The 22,984-nt window shown below is 39.8% G+C and overlaps 1 protein-coding gene across 1 annotated transcript in view; it reads right to left on the reverse strand.

The window, feature by feature from the left end:
• The window catches only part of LOC114659361 (cadherin-like protein 26), a 111,473-nt gene that overhangs the window by 38,040 nt on the left and 50,449 nt on the right, over positions 1–22,984 (reverse strand). Inside the window, exons 9-12 of the mRNA XM_028811804.2 lie at positions 12,566–12,831; positions 6,847–6,989; positions 6,096–6,323; positions 2,025–2,246 (exon numbers count right to left, since the gene is read on the reverse strand). Coding sequence (XP_028667637.1) covers positions 2,025–2,246; positions 6,096–6,323; positions 6,847–6,989; positions 12,566–12,831 — 859 coding nt within the window. The remainder of the gene's footprint in view (positions 1–2,024; positions 2,247–6,095; positions 6,324–6,846; positions 6,990–12,565; positions 12,832–22,984) is intronic.

Here is a 22,984-nt window from a genome sequence, read left to right on the forward strand (position 1 = left end):
GTCAGGAGTTCTGAATGTCAGAAAGTGAGAGAAAACCAAACAAATCAATAGGGCTGTTTTGCTTTTAAGTATGCGAAGCACCGCCGGTACAAAGCTGTTGAAGGCGGCAGCTCACACCCCCTCCGTCAGGAGCAGGGAGAGAGAGAGAGAGTGAGAGATAGAGAGAGACAGAGGAAAACAAACAGTCAAAAATCAATACGTGCCCTTTGAGCTTTTAAGTATGCGAAGCACCGTGCAGCATGTCACTTCACGAAGCAGCTGCACACAGAAGGTAGCAACTCTTTCAGCATTTTTAGACTAGCGTCCGTATCATCTAGGTGTGCAAACAGCCCCCCTGCTCACACCCCCTACGTCAGGATCAGAGAAAGTCAGCGCAAGAGAGAGAGAGAGAGAGAAAAACAAAAGTAAGTTGGGTAGCTTCTCAGCCATCTGCCAATAGCGTCCCTTGTATGAAATCAACTGGGCAAACCAACTGAGGAAGCATGTACCAGAAATTAAAAGACCCATTGTCCTCAGAAATCCGCGAAGCAGCAAAAAATCCGCGATATATATTTAAATATGCTTACATATAAAATCCGCGATAGAGTGAAGCCGCGAAAGGCGAAGCGCGATATAGCGAGGGATCACTGTAGTGCAAATGTAAGGTAGCCTTGTCTGCTGTCTTTGCCTTCTTTTTCCAACTCCACAGTTTTACCAGCACATGTTGCATTGTGTCAGATGGTAACAGAGCACTTAGTCCCCACCAAGTACTTTTCTTTTGCTACAAGTTTCAAAGGCGGCTTCTGATGTAAACATGTATACCACATGACAAATTTCTAATGCTGTACTGCACACCAGTAAATGTCTGACACTCTAAACACTACCTGTAAATCACGTCTTTTTTCAGTCTCCCTCAGGGTCTCGTTTCATCTACCTTCATTTCTTTTTGCACCTTTTTACCCAACAATCCTCTGATTTTTTTATCCACAAGTCCAAACCACCTTAGTCTGTTTCTCCTCAGCACAACACCTATCACTTTCACACCACGTCTCTTAATTGAGCCTTCTTATTCGTCTCACTCTATGGCATTCCACAAAAACAACCTGGTCATTCTATTTCCTTGCCACGTTACTTCAGATTTCACCTTCATTAGCCATGATTTGCTTTCACAGAGTATACAACTACTCGTTACAGTGTTCATACCTTTACCGTTTAAAGCAAGAGAGCCTCCTTTAGAATTCAGAATGGAGATCAACTCCTGAAATTTTGTCCATGTACATTTTACACTTGCTGTCATTCTTGTACTTACAACATTGACTATACTGAACATGTCACCTAAATTGTAGAACTTTACTACTTTCTACAAAACAATTAAATGCCAATATTTTGACTTACATGTTCTACATTAGCACTAAAATGCCTCTTACACACTTTTTACAAACACTCCTTCACTCTTTGCAGACTACTTTTCACATCACTATATCTTTTATCAACCCACTTACAACACCTCATGCGTTGGATTAAGTTTCTATCAACACCTCTATATTTGCCACATTGTTATACTGTACACCGACTTTTTCCATGCCTCCAACCATCAACTTGACCATTCCTACATTTACGTTAATTTATCCATATCTATGTTTTTCAGCTCTGCTTCACCTGTTACCTTCAGTATATGACCATCTGCATTGAAAAGCTTGCAAAGCAATCCTTCATATGAACTCGGCCCAGATCGCTGGTGCAGCCCCACTTTCACCTCAAGACTATTACTGTCGCAGTCTGCTGTCCTCACCATCACTCTTGCTTACTCATACATCGACATCACCAAAAACTAACCATTCATTCACACCTTACTGTCTCATTGCATATCTCACCACCTCTTGCAGCACATTGTCATATAACATTCTTAGAACTACAAAATGCAAAATTCAGCCTCTTTTCCTTCGTCTTATGATTCTCCTGCATTTGCTATAATAAAAAGTAATTATAGTTTAACTATTTCAATAAAACAAAACCACATATAAAAAAATAAAATTCACACTTACATAACATAAGTAAGAATGCTCCAAAAATGGCACCAATTGCTGCACCACTCAAGCCTGCTGAGATAGGCACCATACGTTCACATTCCTCCTCTTCATTGCATTTACAGATTCTTAAATGCAAAGCATCATCTCCTGATATACCTTGCTGATCCACAATTTTCAGAGGCACTGTGTAATTTCCTTGTGGAAGCTGTTTAGTCTTCAATAGCTCAATGGAATTCTCTGAAAATATAATGAAATAGAAAAGCCACCTAAATCATTGTACACATATTTCAAGTAGGTTCCCTGTATAGGAAATCAGTTTGTGATATAAAAAAGAAATAAAATTGGCATCAGACATAAACTGCAGTTTACTCATGGAATGGAACAACTGCTACCATCTCATGATAACATACAGTTGTTGCCAAATGTCTGTCTCTCTCAAATTTGTGAGAGGCAACATGGTCATTGGCCCTACGACAGAATGCAGGATTGGCACTCTAGAGGCGGTTCATCCCCACTGATTGTCTGGAGTGCAATCGAGCCTGAGTCCTCTCCAGGGATCTGAGGCATGCCAGGGGAGCGAGAAAAATGACGAGAGGACAACTGACCCTGAGTGGTCTGGCTGATGCCACTCGAGGCAGCGAAGATGGGGGTCGGTTTGGTGAGGACCGCAGGTGCTGGTGTCTACACCACCTGAGTGAACAATTGGTGAGACTGGGAGACAATGTGGGAGTTGTGCTGTGCTTGTCAGATGGAACAATTATCTGGTGACTGTGATGCTTTTATTCTTGTTTCAAACTCTGGATTTTAAATTCCCAGATTGTCACTGTTTTAATGGATTGTTTACTTATTTATTTATTGAAAATTTCAGCACTGTACTTTCGGAAAATGTTTTTTATTCCAAATAAAAGTACTGTTACTTTATGCACCTACCCCTTGTCTGGATGTATGTGTCCTTATAAGCCCGGCTCATCTCGGTTTCATGCCTATGAAGAGTGGTGGGTTCAAGAGGCTCCCAGACTAACAGGTGTGTGGAACCAAAAACAGCACTGTCACACTGTCTATATTGTGCCTCTAAATAAGTGTCTAAAAATGTGGCATGGTGGCAGAACAGGTTTTCACTAACAGAACTGAGAAAGCACTTTTACATTTGCTGTTTCAATTTTCAAAGATAGTCCTCTACAATTCAGTAACAAATGCTTGCAGATAAGCTAACTACTGCAACTATAAACATATCAATCCATTTATCATTTTTCTGAATACACCCTTAAGCCATTTCACGATCACAGAGAGCTGGAACCTACACTGCTCTCTAAGGAGAAAGTTAATAACCAGCTCTTAATGGGACACCAGTCCACTGGGAGACACATGTATATAAATATTCACAATGTGTCTATGCACATTTACAGCCACCATTTAAACTAACATTCTTACTTGGAAAGTAATAGAAACCTGAGAAAGCACAACTGGTCATTGAGAGAATGTGCAAACACCTATCAAGCAATGTCTTATACTTCATTTAGAAATAAGCACTCTGAGCTACCAGTGGATATATGTTAATAAATTTAACTTGTGCAATAATGGCAGACTTCCAATACAGTAGTTAAATAACATCTATCCTCAAAGAATTAATGCAAGGTAAATTTTTTATTTAGGAAGAAGTGATAAATACCATAAACAGCCTACATAATATCTGAATTTTCTGTAGGAAAAATAATCACAGAAAAATTATATATACAATATAACCCCAAAATTCGCGTTCCTAGTGCACCTGCGAATTGTGAAAAACCACGAATTTTGGATGTGGTTAAAAAAATGCCTATTTTTATAGCTTAAACCCTAAATATGCCCCCAAAACACTTTAATTTCATTTTAAACTCCGCTTAATACATTACGTAAAAATAAAGAATGTAAAGGTAAACCTGTATACTGTACTGCTATGTCTTCTGCAGTGCTAGAATGTAAAATACCGATGTTACCGCTATATGTACTGTAATTCATGCACGCTTGTTTTCATTGCCAGAAGCCTTAGAAGGTGCAGGGCGTTTCAGTGGCATCTTGGGGCTTTAACTCTTAAACTGCCACATACTTGGGGTTTAATGCATCCCTGGATGCAAAAAATACTTTTTTGCTGCACTTTAAGTAAACGTCACAATTCACAAAGAAAAAGTGAAATTGTAATGGAACACTTTTTTTCATGCAAACAGTATCACAATTACTGCAACACTGATCATTTTACACACTGCTAATGAAATGTAAAAACTATACAATATGTACAAGGTGCAACTGACGCCATTGATGAAATTCAGTAAATCACCGAGCCAACTGTGCTTGAACTGGCTGCACACAAACACACAGAAGTAAGCGCTGACGCTGGGAGGCTAGTCTAGTGCAGCGGCTGAATCCCAGAGACAGTGGGGCTGCAGTCACAGAATTGCACAGAAACACAGGAGATTGTAGAGACAGGAACTTTATTCAAACACTTCAAACAAACATGTCTCTTTCAGAAGTAAAACGAGCTCAGTATGCAGTTAGTTCTCGATTAAAGAATAGACAAACATCATAGGGGAGCATAACGGGAGCGGGACCCCCAACAGGAGCAGAGGATGTCTGGGGGTGGAGAGAGAAACAAAGCATTCAGCCAAAAAGGACAGGTGCTGTTCAGGCTTTAAGTATGCATAGTGTCGCGCAAGAAGCATATCACACGACAGACCAACCGCAAGTAAGCCCAGCAAGTAAGGAAGCAATGTGAAAGTAGACTATCAGCATTTTTTAAGGAGCGTCCGTTTCTTCTAGTGGTCCGTTCAGCCCCCCCTGCTCACAAGGGGCTGGCAGTGGTCATGAGCTGGCTGCTCAACGAATGTATGGCACTGACTGATCAGCTCCTGCGTGCTTGCAAATGGCACTGGGAAACGACTATAGCCGGCTGTGGAGGTTTAAGGGTTAATAGGAACAAAACGGAAAACACGAGAACACTCAGCTGGAGATGCATCACAGTCAATCAGAAGCAAGGAGAAATGAATAATGCTGTAGCGGTCCAGTGCCACTAAGATTTACACCGTCGAGAAGACGGCAATTTATTTATTTTTATGGTGGAGATTCCAGGGACTCACCCAGCCTTATCCTGACCTGCACGCACTCACAAACAGAGACAAAAACAAAGCAAACCGGTAATCAAACAGCAAATAAAGAATGTAATGAAAACAAATGAAATAAATGAAAGCAACGATACCACCCCTGTTCCCTTTACGGCGAATACACATTAAACATAACAAAATACAAACAAAACACACACAGTAAATCATGAAAAACGTTCATGAAAAACGGCAACGGATGAAATGTAATGATGAAAATAGATAGTCCAGAGATCCGCACGTTGAATGGGAATGTAAAGATAGTCCTATAGCTAGTCCCTGAAATGGTGAAGACGGGTAGACTGGTTTAGGAGCGCTCCTTTCTTTGCAGGATGGCCATGAATGCACTTACAGTCCTCATGTACACAGGCAGATGGCAGACAATCCAGACGTCAAAAACTAAATGATCCAGGACAAAACGAATAAGTACAGGTAACCCAACAGAAGGCAGACAGGCAGGATCTTGAAACACAAATTACAAATTTTTTTTTTGCTTTTGGTCACCTGCCCCCTTTTTAAAAGCCACACTGACATCCTTTGACCCCAACAGCCCCAGCACCCTCAGCTGAAGACCAATCAGAGCCACTGCAGGGACTGCTGGGAGTTGCAGTTTCAAATTCTATTGGCTACTTTCACCATCCCAAGATGCGTTTTCCTCTACAGTTGCTTCCTGTTCTCTCTACAGTACAATATTTCCACGAAAAAAGCCTTAAACATTGCAGAGAATATTTGCAGTTTCTGCTAATAATTATTAGATTAGGAAAAATCCGCGAATGACTGAGGCCGCGAACTCTAAACCATGACTTTGCGGGAGTCTACTGTACTATAAACTTAAATGAGTATCTATAATGCATCCACTTTAGAAAAGATAACACTTCTAAAATTATGTATGCCAAGATCAGACATTAAAACACTTTTGTGAAAAGTAACTTATTTAACATAACTTAAGTCTTACCTGAAATCTTGCCCAAGCTCCACGGGCTTTTTGTATTTCCCCCCTTATCAAGTAGCTCATAAGTGAAAGGTCCTGAGTATGGTTGCAAGTCCTTGTCAGCAGCATTTATTACCACAGACCTTTTCTTTTCACATAAGTGAGCATGTTTGTTAAGTATAAAAGGCTTGTTGTCATTTATATCTCTTAAATAAAGAAGTATTGATCCAGTTCCAGTCATTGAAGGTTTACCTATTTTGTAAACAAATCAAATTATCACTATTTTCTTTATAAATGTGCAGAAAAGAGATTGTATTTAAAGAAAATTAAAACTAATATCAATGCAACACTTTACTTCAGTCTATAATTCAACTTCCTCCAACTATTATTTTCTGAACACACTTAATCTGCCAAAGTGCTTTAGTAAACAAGCACAAGGCTGCAAACAACATTAAATTCAATCTCACTCTATCATAGGACACATTCTCTTATACCAAGTTTATTTAGAGACTCCCATTAAACTAACATATGTATCTTTGTTATGCTGAAGTAATCCATAGTACCCAGAGAGAAAACAATGCAAGCAAGCAGATATCATGCAAATTAATACAGCTAGGATTCAAGGCCAGTTTCTAAGAGCTATTAGACAGCAGAATTAACCATGATGCCATCAAGATGCATACTTGCAACAGATAATTTAGAATATTTATCTCTAGCTACAATTTATATTTTATTTTTAATACTAACAACTCATAAAAATGTTTGTAATGCTTACCATCATCAATTGCATAAACAATAATTGTGTATATGCTGTTATTCACATAGTGTGATTCTCTGTCCAGTTCTCCAATGGTAACAACTTCACCTGTTTTGGGGTCAACCTTTACCCAGTTTTCAGGATCATACACTTTTTCAAATCTGTTTAGATATTACAAATATGTACTGTATCAGTGTCTTGGCAAGTTACTGACTTTATTCAAAATAGCTAAGGTTACCAAAGATCTAAGTAGAAAGAAATTTGAGATCAATCTCTGGCTCACTTTACTGATTTGGCTGATGTAACATGTACTTTTACACTTTCAAGTATTACTTTTCTTTTCCCTAATCTGCATCTGTACCTTACTGTCCTTCCTGTTCATTACATAGACTGATGTTCCCTCAGCCATTAGATAACATCCTTTTGAAATAATGAAAACATGCCTTGTACTTTTTGTATGTTGTACCATGAATAACAATAAAAAAAATGTATATAAACCCATTGTTTTGAGCTAAATGAAATTTGGTATCCAAATAGCCACCAACATTTGGCTCATTTAAACTATTTACAAGTTATGTTTATATACAAGCACAAAACAAAATTGTAGATATAAAATCGTCTGCCTGTAAAGTTAGTTAAAAAATAATTATAAATAACATCACAATTTCCAAATACAATTTACAGTTAGCCTCACAAAAATGATGTACAATGAGAAAGTAGAGCCAAGAGTTCACTCTTTTTCCGGCAGTCATGAACTGGTCTATTTAGATAAAATACTGGAATAATAATAAGGATAATAACAACAAGGAATCGGCCTGACTTGAGATAATTAGCTAACTTTAGACCTCTCTATTTACCTTTCCAACTGGTTTATTCCAGTCCTGGGCCTGAGGGCACAATTGTCCCAATCAAGAACAGGCAGAAGAAATGATGGCAGCTGGAGCAAGTCCCAGTGCAGGCACTCAAACAAGGTTCACAGTTGAAATGCCTTGGTCTATGACAATGTATGTTGTGTTTGAGTTTTTAAATTTCAGATTATTTCATCAGTGTGTGTGATATGCTGCTGCACTTCTTTAACTTTTCCAAAACAGCTACAACACAAATAGCCATGGTGTTGAAACTCTAAAATTCTATTCAAAGAATGTGATTTATTTATTTTTAATATCAAAGCCCTATTGCTGCTGCAAGCAATTTTAATGAATGGTTGTTAGCCAGCTGTGAATCTCTGCATATCTCCTCTGGCTCGCAAATGATCAATTTGCACACCTTTCTACCTTGACGAATACTTTCCCACTACTGTTATTGTTGTTATTGAAAATTGATGCCCACAAGTAAATGACTCCCCCACCACTGAATACAACTAAAAAATAATCACCAGAAAAGTGCCACTCTCATTATCCACTTACATTGTTTCACTATGTATGATGAAGAAAATAATAGAACAAATCTAAAAAACTGTCAGCACTCTGGGTCTTATTTCAGTTAGCTAAAAAAATATACCCCCACATCAAATGTCACCACAATGTTCGCACAACTTGGAATACAAATCACACAGCCAGCTTCAATGTGACCTAGGTAAGGAAAAGATGACTGAAAGTGCATTGAGGATGTCACCAGTGAAGAGCATGATACTGGAAAAAGAACTGGACAATATCTCTCTATTATAATTAAAAAATCCTGGGACGAGACAAGACTTTTTAGCCTGGAAGGAAATGTGACTTTTTCAGAGAGATACTTTCCAGTCCTGTGAGACAAGACTTTGTGCAAAGAGATTTAACCATGCCTGGGGCCAAAAATAAAAGACAAAGAGTAGATGACAAAGTAGAACATCGCAAAGAGGTTAAAAAGTGTTGCCGCGATACACATGCAGAGCAGGTTAGAGATAACGAAATTACTAAAATTCAAAAGTCTCAAAAAAATGATAGTAAAGATCGCATTAGCACAAACAAACGGAAATAAATACTTGGTGAAATAACGGAACAGCAAAAAGAGATATTGTTTCGGATTTAAACTTTAAGTCGGAGACTTGTAGATCGTCTAATTCGTGTTGCCATCAGGAAAACGTAGTGTTTCTTCCCAATGAAGAGGCGTATCCGCAAGAATTCAAAGATTTGTTGTTTGGTGAAAGTGAAATCCACATACGCAAGCGGCAGAGACGCGTAATAGCTGGCTCGTAGCACGGGCTGGGGGGGGGGATTTAAAAAAATAAATAAAAAATGAGAAGGATGTCCATATTTTTGCTGACATAAAATATAATTATATCATCCTTAGAAATGGAAACACACACACATACATCCATTTTCCAACCCACTGAATCTGAACGCAGGGTCATGGGGGTCTGCTGGATCCAATCCCAGCCAACACAGGGCACAAGGCAGGAACCAATCCCGAGCAGGGCGCCAACCCACCGCAGGACACACACACCAGGGCTAATTTAGAATCACCAGTCCACCTAACCTACATGTCTTTGGACTGTGGGAGGAAACTGGAGCACCCAGAGGAAAGCCACACAGACATAGGGAGAACATGCAAACTCCACACAGGGAGGACCCAGGAAGCGAACCCGGGTCTCCTAACTGCAAGACAGCAGCGCTACCAATGCGCCACCATGCCACCCCCCCCCCCCACACACACACTATATATATTACATATATATATATACATATAAAAATGAAAACATATAAAACATACTGTAAATGTTGTCACACAATTGTGACTGAGGATCATCATCAGTAGCCAATTCCACTCTGGAACAAGCAGGTGCTCTGTCGCTAACGGTATTGTTTCTTTCTGATCCTAAGGCACAGGGAAGATGCTAAAAGAGGGCAACTGACTCCACCCCTTCCAGCGAGAGTACCATACATTGGAGGTGCTCACAGAAATTGGTGTCTCATTGGACTAATGTCCAACAAAGATTGGGCTCCAAACTAGACTCGAAAGGCTATGAAATAGCCACAGTGGCGCCATCGTGTGCTGTTTTTGTTAATAGCTTTCTTGTTAATTAAAAGGGGTGACCCCATAGTTGCTCCAACATTTATCATGTTAAAATAAACATTTAGGAATTGATACATATGTATACTTAAAGTCTTTATTTAACACTATTTCAATGTAATACTCATTTTATTTTGTTTGATGCTGGTTAGAAGCATAGAAAACAGATGTGAGCACAAGTTCTCTAGATATTTATTTTTGCCATCAAACATTCACCTTAAAGCCCCAAAAAAGTCCTCTTTTTATTATCTTTCTTCTCTGTTCTCACACATCCCTCACATAGCTAATTACAGAATAGAGAGCACTGTTAAGGTAGTTGCAACCTTAAAACACAAAAAGCCTTCAAATATTAAACTTTCAAAAGAATAATCACAGTTTATCTGTAAAACATGATTCTACAGCATGGTGCATTGTTTGTCAGAGCACTGCAAACACTGGTAATAGAGCAGATTACTGAGGAAGTACTTCCAGTGTATAGTTAAAGGAATGGAGCAGGGACCACTCCTGTCTTGTTTATCTTTTAGCAGAAGGTTAAAGTGTAAATGTCTTATTCTTTAATCAAAATAATGTAATATTTCCTTCTTATTTACTTTGTAAATATATCTTAAACACTTGCCTTTCAATCACTTCTCTGTTGAGGAATACTTTGGTGTCTTAAGCAGACCTTGAGTAGTAGAATGGCAAGTTTCTATCTGTCAAAATGATGAGAACCAATGATTCAACCACTTGAAAGCTTCTCATCACCTACTTAGAGCCTACACAGATTCTCACATATATTTGTAAGTGTCACTCATTTTGAGAAAGTCAGTGAGTGTCTCATAAGCGCTTCTCACTGGTATAAGTCACTTCTCACTGGTGAAAGGCATTTGAGAAACTAGCCCATGACTTTTGTTTTCAGGCAAAAGCAGAAAACACATCTGTTGAAGGGAGATTTGTAGAGCCAGAGAAGGCATCTGACATGCTGTCACAAGACATGATGAAGCAGGCATTATTAAAGTTAGCTATGAATGAATGTTTATTGTCTGTTGCTTTTCATGTTAGTGATAGAGTAGATGGCCAGAGAAATGTGTGAAGGATTACCAAGGGAGTTCTTGTATGGTAATGGTCTTACTTTAATGGAAAAAAGTGAACCAGAATTAAAGGAGAAGATATTAAATTGGACAGTTAATCTTAAGCGAAAGACTGGAAGGTAAATACAGGAATTGCTGGAAACACTAAGGTGATGGTTTGATGTGAAGGGGTAGAAAAGTGCAGGAGAGGTTGGTACATGACCATGTAACTGTTATGAAGCTGACAACATTTACATTTCTTTCTATGAGGCCATTAGGATATTGAGAGGTTTGAAATATCAGGGAATCACATATGATTTATTTTGCAATACTTAACATTGAATTATGCTAATATGTATTACTGTTATGTGTTTATTTTGTCACGGCGCCATTTTATTTTAATCATGTACATCACCATTTTGTGATCCCATTTAAATTCTTTAAAGAAAAAGCTTGTGTTTGATTTGAATGTGATTTAGTGATCTGACATTTAGCAATATCTTTTTGAATTTGAGTTTCAATCAAAATTTTGGCTTTGATAAGAGAAATTTTACTCTGTTCTGACACACCGTGTGTTTTAAACTCACATTTCACCTTCTTGTCTTTAATTAGTCAATATGTGTGGTAAAGGTGTTCAGTCCAATGCATGTTTTGTTAGAAATGGGTACATAAAGGCTGTAGTGGTTTGAAGGTGGTATATATAACCTTTGTTTGCAGAACGAGTGAATGGGTTCAAAATGCTGATACAATAAGTACAGATTTAGATATCAGCAATGGAGCTGTTCTACAATTTAGGTGACATGTTGAGTGCAGGCAGAGGTGTGGGCAAGGGAGTGAGGTACACAAAAGAGATTTCAGGAGAAAAACCCTATTTTGACTTCCAAAGGAGTCTCTCTGGCACTGAAGGGGATATTTTATGTGTTAGTAGTAGTGTGCTGAAAGTGAGTGAGACATGGACAGTGAAATGAGAAAACAAAAGCTGGAAAAAAACTGCGATGAGAATGATCAAATGGATTTGTAGAGCATCACAGAGTGAGAGGAAGATGAATGCCAAGTTAGAAGAAAAACTTGGAGTTGAGGCGATAGGTGTTGTGCTGTGGGGAAACAGACTAAAGTGGAATGGATTTGTGTAGGAAAAGGAGAGGATGATTGGGTGAAGAAATACACTGAGGTGGAGGGGATAAGGCCAACAGGACAGCCAAAGAAATGTGGTTAAATGTGGTGTCATATGATATAAAAAGAATGGAATAGGGTAACAGCCTAAACCTGGAAAATGGCCAACATGAAAAAAGTAATCATTTAGCTTGGCTTTGTGTGCCAAAGAAGGAAATTACTTTTGTACTGATTCAAGTTTGTTGCATTGTATAAATATATAAAAATATCACATATGTTTAAAAATATGTTAACTTTTCCTTACTTGCATTGATATTGCCCTCCTGTATTAACAATATGTTACCTTTCTCAGTTACATTTATATTAGATTATCACTTTGTTTACAGCACAATCATTTTACTTGTCATTGTAATTTTTCATGGTGAGCAAAATTGTATCTTCATGATAGTTTTGTGCTTCTGCTTTTGCTGACTAAGCATAAATTCTTATTTCATTTCTCACGAATAGCCTTCAGATAAATTAATTGTTTAAGCTAAGAGTAATTTTTAGTACTATAATTGGAATAAGAGCAACCAATTCCTTACCTTATGGTACTGTGATCTGCATCTGAATCAGTAACATTGAATTTGCAGAGTTTCAGCCCAGGAGGTAAACCCTCTGTCTGTATTAGCTTGATTTTTTCTGGTGTAAAAACTGGAGGATCATTTACATCTTCCACATTGATCATTATAGAAACAGTGCTAGCCGGAGGGACACTTTTTCCACTTTTTAATGGACAAACAAATAATGGCTCTTCATTTTGTGCAGAGATTATTAAAGCCTTTTGTGGAGATACTTCATAGTCCAAAGGCTGTAAAAAAGAGACATTATAATTATACATTAGTAGCACAACACATTCTCTATTCTTCCTTCTAAGTTAATTTCATAACAAATTCATAGAAAAGGCTAAAAAATGTGTACCTACTTCTACCCAATGAAAGGAATGAATTGACATCTTACTTAGTGGCAATAGAATTTAAAACTTTCTGCAATTCTTCAATTAAATCTTCCAATGCTAATAAACTGGTTACAAGGCATTACATGAAAAATCTGGTTAGAAACCACCACATTACAGAAATCAAGCTTGCCTCTTTTGAAGACATTTGTGAATCAATGAAATGCATAAAAATAACCAAGCATCCAGCAACACAACTGAAAAATGTAGCATCACACATTTAAGGGCACAATGAGTTATCAGTCTAGATGGAGTGACATCCACCCTAATCTATGCCTTTCAGAACTTGTTTAATCCAGTACAGGGCTGGTCAGGGCAAAAGCCTATCCCAGAAGCATTGGACACAAGCCAGAAACAAATGGTGGACATAGCAAGACTAGCAAGACTCTTCATACTGGGCACACTTGCTCATTCTTTATATATATGTGCAATATAAATTTAATAAATGATGTAACACGTAAACACAAGTACCTGAATAAAAAAACTATATTTGGAGATGAACAAACACAGGCCGGGTTTTTCCTGGAGTTGTGTGACAGCAGTGCTAACCACTGTGACACTATGCTAAATCAATATACGGACAACAATACAAATTTCCATACCGGATCGGTCGAGCCCCGGGTTAACAACGACCACCACCAGTACTGTTAGCCAACAGGGTGCTGGCAGAAATTGGGCTACTGTTGGCCAAAGAAGAAGAAAGAGAAGAAGAGGGGAGAGACGTGTCCGGAGGAAGAAGGAGAGGAGAAAAGTAAAGAGAGTAGAATTGAGGGTAGGAACTTTGAATGTTGGCAGTATGACTGGTAACGGGAGAGAGTTAGCAGATATGATGGAGAGAAGGAAGGTTGATATATTGTGCGTGCAAGAGACGAAATGGAGTAAGGCCAGGTGGATCGGAGGTGGATTCAAATTGTTCTATAATGGTGTGGATGGGAGGAGAAATGGGGTAGGATTTATTCTGAAGGAACAGTATGTCAAGAGTGTTTTGGAGGTGAAAAGAGTGTCAGGCAGAGCAATGATTATGAAGCTGGAAATTGGAGGTGTGATGATGAATGTTGTTAGTGCATATGCACCGCTAGTTGGGTGTACAATGGAGGAGAAAGAAGATTTTTGGAGTGAGCTGGATGAAGTGATAAACAGTGTACCCAAGGGACAGAAAGTGGTGATTGGAGCGGATTTCAATGGGCATGTTGGTAAAGGGAACAGTGGAGACAAGGAGGTGATGGGTAGGTATGGTGTCAAGGAGAGGAATGTAGAAGGTCAAAGGATAGTGGATTTTGCCAAAAGGATGGACATGGCTTTGGTGAATACGTATTTTAAGAAGAGGGAGGAACATAGGGTTACGTACAAGAGTGGAGGAAGATGCACACAGGTAGATTACATCCTATGCAGAAGAGTCAATCTGAAGTAGATTAAAGACTGCATAGTGGTGGCAGGGGAAAGTGTAGTTAAGCAGCTTAGGACGGTGGTCTGTAGGATGACGGAGATCAAGAAGAGGAAGAGAGTGAGGGCAGAGCCAAGGATCAAATGGTGGAAGTTGAAAAAGGAAGACTGCAAGTTTGAGTTTAGGGAGGAGGTGAGACAGGCACTGGGTGGCAGTGAAGAGTTACCAGACAGCTGGGAAACTACAGCAGATGTAGTAAGGGTGACAGCAAGAAGGGTGCTTGGCGTGACATCTGGAAAGAGTAAGGAGGAAAAGGAAACCTGGTGGTGGAATGAGGAAATACAGGAGAGTATACAGAGGAAGAGGATAGCAAAGAAGAAGTGGGACAGTCAGGGAAATGCAGAAAATAGACAAGAGTACAAGGAGATAAGGCGCAAGGTGAAGAGAGAGGTGGCAAAGGCTAAAGAAAAGGTGTATGATGAGTTGTATGAGAGGTTGGACACTAAGGAGGGAGAAAAGGACCTGTACCGATTGGCTAGACAGAGGGACCGAGCTGGGAAAGATGTGCAGCAGGTTAGGGTGACAAAGGATAAAGATGGAAATGTACTCACAAACGAGGAGAGTGTGTTGAGCAGATGGAAAGAGTACTTTGAGAGGCTGATGAATGAAGAGAACGAGAGAGTGAAGAGGTTGGATGATGTGGAGATAGTGAATCAGGAAGTGCAATGGATTAGCAAGGAAGAAGTAAGGACAGCTATGAAGAGGATGAGAAATGGAAAGGCCGTTGGTCCAGATGACATACCTGTGGAAGCATGGAGGTGTTTAGGAGAGATGGCAGTGGAGTTTTTAACCAGATGCCTGAGGAGTGGAGAAGAAGTGTACTGGTGCCGATATTTAAGAATAAGGGGGATGTGCAGGACTGCAGTAACTACAGGGGAATAAAATTGATGAGCCACAGCATGAAGTTATGGGAAAAAGTAGTGGAAGCTAGTTAAGAATTGAGGTGATGATTAGTGAGCAAACAGTATAGTTTCATGCCAAAAAAGAGCACCACAGATGCAATGTTTGTTCTGAGGATGTTGATGTACAAGTTTAGAGAAGGCCAGAAGGAGTTGCATTGCGTCTTTGTGGACCTGGAGAAAGCATATGACAGGGTGCCTCAAGAGGAGCTGTGGTATTGTATGAGGAAGTCTGGAGTAGCAGAGAAATACGTAAGAGTTGTACAGGATATGTACGAGGGAAGTGTGACAGTGGTGAGGTCTGCGGTAGGAGTGGCGGATGCATTCAAGTTGGAGGTGGGATTACATCAGGGATCGGCTCTGAGCCCTTTCTTATTTGCAACGGTGATGGACAGGTTGACAGACGAGATTAGACAGGAGTCCCCGTAGACTATGATGTTTGCTGATGACATTGTGATCTGTAGCGATAGTAGGGAGCAGGGTGAGGAGACCTTGGAGAGGTGGAGATATGCTCTAGAGTGGAGAGGAATGAAGGTCAGTAGGAACAAGACAGAATACTTGTGTGTAAATGAGAGGGAGGTCAGTGGAATGGTGAGGATGCAGGGAGTAGAGTTGGCGAAGGTGGATGAGTTTAAATACATGGGATCAACAGTACAGAGTAATGGGGATTGTGGAAGAAAGGTGAAAAAGAGAGTGCAGGCAGGGTGGAATGGGTGGAGAAGAGTGTCAGGAGTAATTTGTGACGGACGAGTATCAGCGAGAGTGAAAGGGAAGGTCTACAGAACGATAGTAAGACTAGCTATGTTATATGGGTTGGAGACGGTGGCACTGACCAGCAAGCAGGAGACAGAGGTGGAGGTAGCACAGTTAAAGATGCTAAGATTTACACTGGGTGTGATGAGGATGGATAGGATTAGACATGAGTACATTAGAGGGTCAGCTCAAGTTGGACGGTTGGTAGACAAAGTCAGAGAGGCGAGATTGCTTTGGTTTGGACATGTGCAGAGGAGAGATGCTGGGTATATTGGGAGAAGGAGGCTAAGTAAAGAGCTGACAGGGAAGAGGAAAAGAGGAAGGCCTAAGCAAAGGTTTATGGATGTGGTGAGAGAGGACATGCAGGTGATGGGTGTAACAGAACAAGATGCAGAGGACAGAAAGATATGGAAGAAGATGTTCCGCTGTGGTAACCCCTAATGGGAGCAGCCGAAAGAAGAAGAAGTCTGTCTTTTAGATGAACTTGCCAGACAATAATATAAAACAAAAATGAGTAAAAAGCCAGAAATTCTTGTTAAAACTAAAATTTCTTAAAAGGGAAGGAAACATTCCAAGATTAGGGCAAAACCAAGAAACAAAAATTAGTTTTCTTAAGCACAGTGTGAAGCTCTAAGGTTTAACCACAAATATGTCTGGCATACAAATCTACATTGCCAAAATTTATACACCTCCTTCATTTGATCAGAGGAAGACCATAGGCTATGTCCTGCTCCATAACGTTGACCCTATTTGTCCCTTTGGGCTTTTTTTCTTTTCTTTTAATTGCAGTTTAAATGACAGTGACACCTGGTGGCTCTGAGGCTAGGGATCTGCACTGGCAATCGGAAGGTTGCCGGTTCGAATCCCATAAATGCCAAAAGGGACTCTGCTCTGTTGGGCCCTTGAGCAAGGCCCTTAACCTGCAATTGCTGAGCGCTTTGAGTAGTGAGAAAAGTGCTATATAAATACAAAGAATTAATTTTATTATTAGTGGCACATAGAGAGAAAGAAACACCAAAACAGACTGAATTTTTGTCTCCTGGTGCTGCTTCTAGTTTCCAATAATTGTACACCCAAATGTCCCCCTTGGTATTAGAATTGTGCAGTTAATGTCACATCCAAAAACTTTATCAATATGGGATGTTGAGAGCACAAAAACAAGCCTAAACTTTCTCAAACATACAGAGATTCAGGGCTGTCCATATTCTCAAACTACAACAATCGCTATCTCTATTTATAGTGTTAGTGTTACAGACTTCAAACTGTCCAGTTATTTGAATCTAAGTGTAGCCGCAGAAGTATAAGGCAAGTTCAAGCACGGGTAAAACGCGTGCCAAAATAAAACTCTCAGTCCAAAAGTTAGTTTTTTAAAAATATTTAATGAAAATTAAAGGCAAATAATTCACACAAGAATAAAGAAAGAAGTTGTTACATACGTAGAATAAAAGGCAAAAAAAAGGAAAAATATATCTTCTCTAAACTTCGCTTTTCTTGAGAAACTTTAGTTATATCTGTACTTAAAAGTTCTTAACTTCTTCTTCTGTATGCTTTAAGCATATGGCTCAGCACTTAAATAAGCGCGTTGTCTTACATGTTACTTCACACACTCAAAAAGCACGTGGGCACGGTTTAAAACCATGTGCCCTCTACACCTTACACATGGCAAGGCTGGTCACTAAGTGAGAATAATGTTTAGTCAGAGCTGTTAGAAATGGCTAGAATATACCAATTCAATTCAACTGATGGGGGTTATAGAAACCTCCCATAGATTATGCACTATCATCTAGTTAAATATTTATGAATCTTATGTAACTAGGAAATGGCTCTTACACATCTGGCCCCTAATTGTTTATGCTAGGGCAGAAATCAATTACTTTAACATTACTTAGTAAGAGCCTTCACTTCTTTACTGAACTTAAACCTAACTTAAGAAACTTAAGAAACAATTAAAATTAAGCATGTGAGAAAGAAAAATTAATCATTTCAATCATTTGCTGCTTCCTGGATCAGGCACAGTTTGTTCACAGGTCTGTCCAGTGTGCTGGTTTCTACATTTCGTTTTGGTGTGAACCATTTTTGACATTCTTGAAGTATTGGCAAATACTCTTTAGTTCATCTTTTCCAAAACAAATTCTGCCATGTATAGAATTTATTTCCAGCGTCTTCGAGAGTATTGTTCATTTTCTGAAACGAGTTCAGGTGGCATATAGGGTTGTGTCTTCATTAACAGCAAGTGATTGAGTGTGAGTGGTTCCAAATCATTTGGATCATCTGATGTCTTTGTAAGGGGACTGTTATTGATTCCAATTTGCACATCATTGTATGAAGACTTTGATCATCAAGTGTTTGTTGGTTTAGTGTTGAATTTAAAATCTTTTGCATGCTTCTGATTTGTCTTTCCCACACTCCACCTTGATGAGAGGCTGATGGTGGAATGAAAATCCATTTGATTTCTTTTCACATCATAGCGTTGCCTATTTTTTTGTGTTCCAAATTTTTAGAAGCTTCTCATAGCTCTCTTTCTGCTCCGACAAAATTTGTTCCGTTATCTGAGCAAATGATTTTAATTTGACCTCTTCTGCACATTAATCGGTGTAAGGCTTGGATACAGGAATCAATGTCTAAGCTATGTGCTATCTCTATGTGCGCAGCTCTGGTTGTTAAACAAGTAAAGATTACTCCGTACCTCTTGACCAGACTTCGCCCTCTTTTGACTTGAAAAGGACCAAAATAATCGACTCCAACATTAGTGAAAGGTGGTTGGTTGGGTTCTAGGCGATCTTCTGGCAAATCTGACATTTTTTGCTCACCTGCTTTCGCATTGTATCTTCTGAACATTGTGCACTTTGAAATTATTTTTCTGATAGCTGAGTTTGCTTGAGGAATCCAATATTTCTAACGTAACTGTGCTAACAGGTAGTTACGTCCACAGTGTCTATGTTCTTGGTGAAGGTGTCGGATTATGAGAGTAGCAATATGTGAGTTTTTATGAATGATTGCAGGGTGTTTTGTCTCTTCTGGCATAGCACATTTGCTGAGTCTTCCTTGAACTCTCAATATTCCTTCTTGCAGTACTGGGTCCAGTTTGATGATTTTACTACCTTTCTTTACATGCTGATTTTTACGCAAGGCTTTAACTTTCTCTGGGTAAGCGTGTAGTTGGCTGAGGTGAATAAGTTCTTCTGCTTTAGACAAATCATCTAGAGACAGTGGCTTCAGCCTCATTGTTGATTTGTATTCCTTCATATGTTCTGTGATTAGTGTTTTTTGTTTTTTTGGGCTGTGTCCAGATTGACTGACTATATTGAATTGCCTTTCTCTCTTCTTTCAGACACAGTAGCATTTCTTTGAACCTATGGAACCATACTGCTGCTTTCTTAAATTGAACCATTCTGAATAGTACTCCACAAGTCTTTCAACTGGTTCAAATTTTTCTTCTACACTTGCAAAATTTACTACACACCTTTTGATTTCTGGATCATCGCTAATAGACAGGTCCACTTCATCCGGTCTCTTAGGCCAGTGGTCCCCAACCTTTTTGACAGCAAGGACCACTTTATTAGATGCAAATTTTTCCACGGACCGGTCGGGAGGGTTGGGGGGGGGGGGATATGGTTGGGGGGGGGCAGTTTTATACATAATTTACATAACATTTCTATTATTATTAAAGTTATTAAGCAGTTCGCATACGTTTGCAATCTGAGATTTTTCTTCTTTTTTTGCATATAACAAAGACATATGCTTTGCATTTGCCATTCCAACAGACTGCACATCACAAACATTAACACTGTTATCGTTTTTTTCGTGTCTGCCATTTCTATAGGAGGGTGACAATGAGTTAAATTCCAATGGATGTTTTTCAAATGTTGACAAGCAATAAGCAAAAGGTATCACTGAAAACCACAGAAAAAAAAAACAGCAAAAAAAAAAAATATAGTACGAGGAAAGTTCGAAGAAAGAATTTTTTTTACAATGTTTCTGTTTGGGGATCGTTGTGCAAATGTGCACATCTGAGCTGCAACCACAGATCTAACTGCTCTGTGGATGATTCATTCAGGCATTTCAAGGTCACTTCGTTGTAATGAAAGCATCTGTTGAATGTACTTCATAGTAGCGTGATTTCTATAGACTCGCGTCATATGGGGAAACTATCGGGACCATAAAAATACTTTGTTTTAATACTCTCACACCTCGGTCTCTCTCCTCTCTCTGCGCCGCTGCAAAGCCCCGCCCGCCAAGCGTTCTGAAAAGTCTGAGTGAGTCGCCATTGCCGGCAGTTCTCTCGCGGCCCGGCTGTCAGACGGCTGCGGACCGGTAGTGGGCCACGGACCGGGGGTTGGGGACCCCTGTCTTAGGCCATTCATGCTCTGGCTGTAGCAGGAAATTTGGGCTTTATATTCAAGTTTTACTTTTAATGAAGCTTTCTATTGTCAATCCTCTTGATGCCTGATCCGCAGGATTTTGTGCAGATGCTACATACCTCCATTGCGAGGGTCGTGAGTGCTCTCTTATCACTGCGATTCTGCTGGCAACAAAAGTTTTGCAGTGTGCACTTTCATTTGCAATGTACCTTAGTACAGTGGTGCTGTCAGTCCAAAAGATTGACTTTTGCGGGGGAATTTGTAGTTCTTGTTTTAACATTTTGTCTATTTTGACTGCTACCACTGCTGCTGTAATTTCTAACCTTAATATAGTGACTGGTTTTAGTGGTGCCACTTTTGATTTCCCCATTATAAATGAACAATGTCTCTTATGTTCTTTATTAGTCAGGAGGAGGTAGGAAACAGTACCATACCTGCTTTCTGAAGCATCTCCAAAATGATGCATTTGTGCAGAAATTATGTGACCAAATCCAGGCAGGTTAATGCACCTGTTTACATTGTAATCCACAAGTAGCTGCATATCGTCCATCCACTTTTTCCATTGCCGGACATGCCTAACCTCCACTTCTTGATCCCACGCATTTTTATCTTTACACAGTTCTCTTAGAATAAGCTTAGCAGGCAATATGACTGGTGCTAAGAATTCAAGTAGATTGTACAGCGCATCCAGAAAGTATTCACAGCGCATCACTTTTCCCACATTTTGTTATGTCACAGCCTTATTCCAAAATGGATTAAATTCATTTTTTTCCTCAGAATTCTACACACAACACCCCATAATGACAACGTGAAAAAGTTTACTTGAGGTTTTTGCAAATTTATTCAAAATAAAAAAACTGAGAAATCACCTGTACATAAGTATTCACAGCCTTTGCTCAATACTTTGTCGATGCACCTTTGGCAGCAATTACAGCCTCAAGTCTTGTTGAATATGATGCCACAAGCTTGGCACACCTATCCTTGGCCAGTTTCGCCCATTCCTCTTTGCAGCACCTCTCAAGCTCCATCAGGTTGGATGGGAAGCGTCGGTGCACAGCCATTTTAAGATCTCTCCTGAGATGTTCAATCGGATTCAAGTCTGGGCTCTGGCTGGGCCACTCTAGGACATTCAAAGAGTTGTCCTAAAGCCACTCCTTTGATATCTTGGCTGTGTGCTTAGGGTCGTTGTCCTGCTGAAAGATGAACCGTCACCCCAGTCTGAGGTCAAGAGTGCTCTGGAGCAGGTTTTCATCCAGGATGTCTCTGTACATTGCTGCAGTGATCTTTCCCTTTATCCTGACTAGTCTCCCAGTTCCTGACGCTGAAAAACATCCCCACAGCATGATGCTGCCACCACCATGCTTCACTGTAAGGATGTTATTGGCCTGGTGATGTGCGGTGCCTGGTTTCCTCCAAACGTGACACCTGGCATTGACACCAAAGAGTTCAATCTTTGTCTCATCAGACCAGAGAATTTTCTTTCTCATGGTCTGAGAGTCCTTCAGGTGCCTTTTGGCAAACTCCAGGAGGGCTGCCATGTGCCTTTTACTAAGGAGTGGCTTCCGTCTGGCCACTCTACCATACAGGCCTGATTGATGGATTGCTGCTGAGATGGTTGTCCTTCTGGAAGGTTCTCCTTTCTCCACAGAGGACCTCTGGAGCTCTGACAGAGTGACCATTGGGTTCTTGGTTACCTCCCTGACTAAGGCCCTTCTCCCCCGATTGCTCAGTTTAGATGGCCAGCCAGCTCTAGGAAGAGTCCTGGTGGTTTCGAACTTCTTCCACTTACGGATGATGGAGGTCACTGTGCTCATTGGGACCTTCAAAGCAGCAGAAATTTTTCTGTAACCTTCCCCAGATTTGTGCCTCGAGACAATCCTATCTCGGAGGTCTATAGACAAATCCTTTGACTTCATGCTTGGTTTGTGCTCTGACATGAACTGTCAGCTGTGGGATCTTATATAGACAGGTGTGTGCCTTTCCAAATCATGTCCAACCAACTGAATTTACCACAGGTGGACTCCAATTAAGCTGCAGAAACATCTCAAAGATGATCAGGGGAAACAGGATGCACCTGAGCTCAATTTTGAGCTTCATGGCAAAGGCTGTGAATACTTATGTACATGTGCTTTCTCAATTTTTTTACTTTTAATAAATTTGCAAAAACCTCAAGTAAACTTTTTTCACGTTGTCATTATGGAGTGTTGTGTGTAGAATTCCGAGGAAAAAAATGAATTTAATCCATTTTGGAATAAGGCTGTAACATAACAAAATGTGGAAAAAGTGATGCGATGTGAATACTTTCCAGATGCACTGTATATTGAACTGACCACTGACAGAATACCACGTGTCGTAGGAGGCTTATCTTGCAGCTTTACCTGGATCTTGAAACTATCAGTCTGTGTGCACCATTGAACACCGAAGGCTCTTCAACTGGTAACAAATCATGGCTTAAGTCTAAGTCCTTTTGATCTATTGCCGTGTCTTCTTCAGGAATGGACAACAAGACTGCTCTGCTATTACTTATCCATTTCATAAGATAAAATACTTCC

This window comes from Erpetoichthys calabaricus, chromosome 10 (genome assembly GCF_900747795.2).
Source record: "Erpetoichthys calabaricus chromosome 10, fErpCal1.3, whole genome shotgun sequence".
Lineage (NCBI taxonomy): Eukaryota > Metazoa > Chordata > Cladistia > Polypteriformes > Polypteridae > Erpetoichthys > Erpetoichthys calabaricus.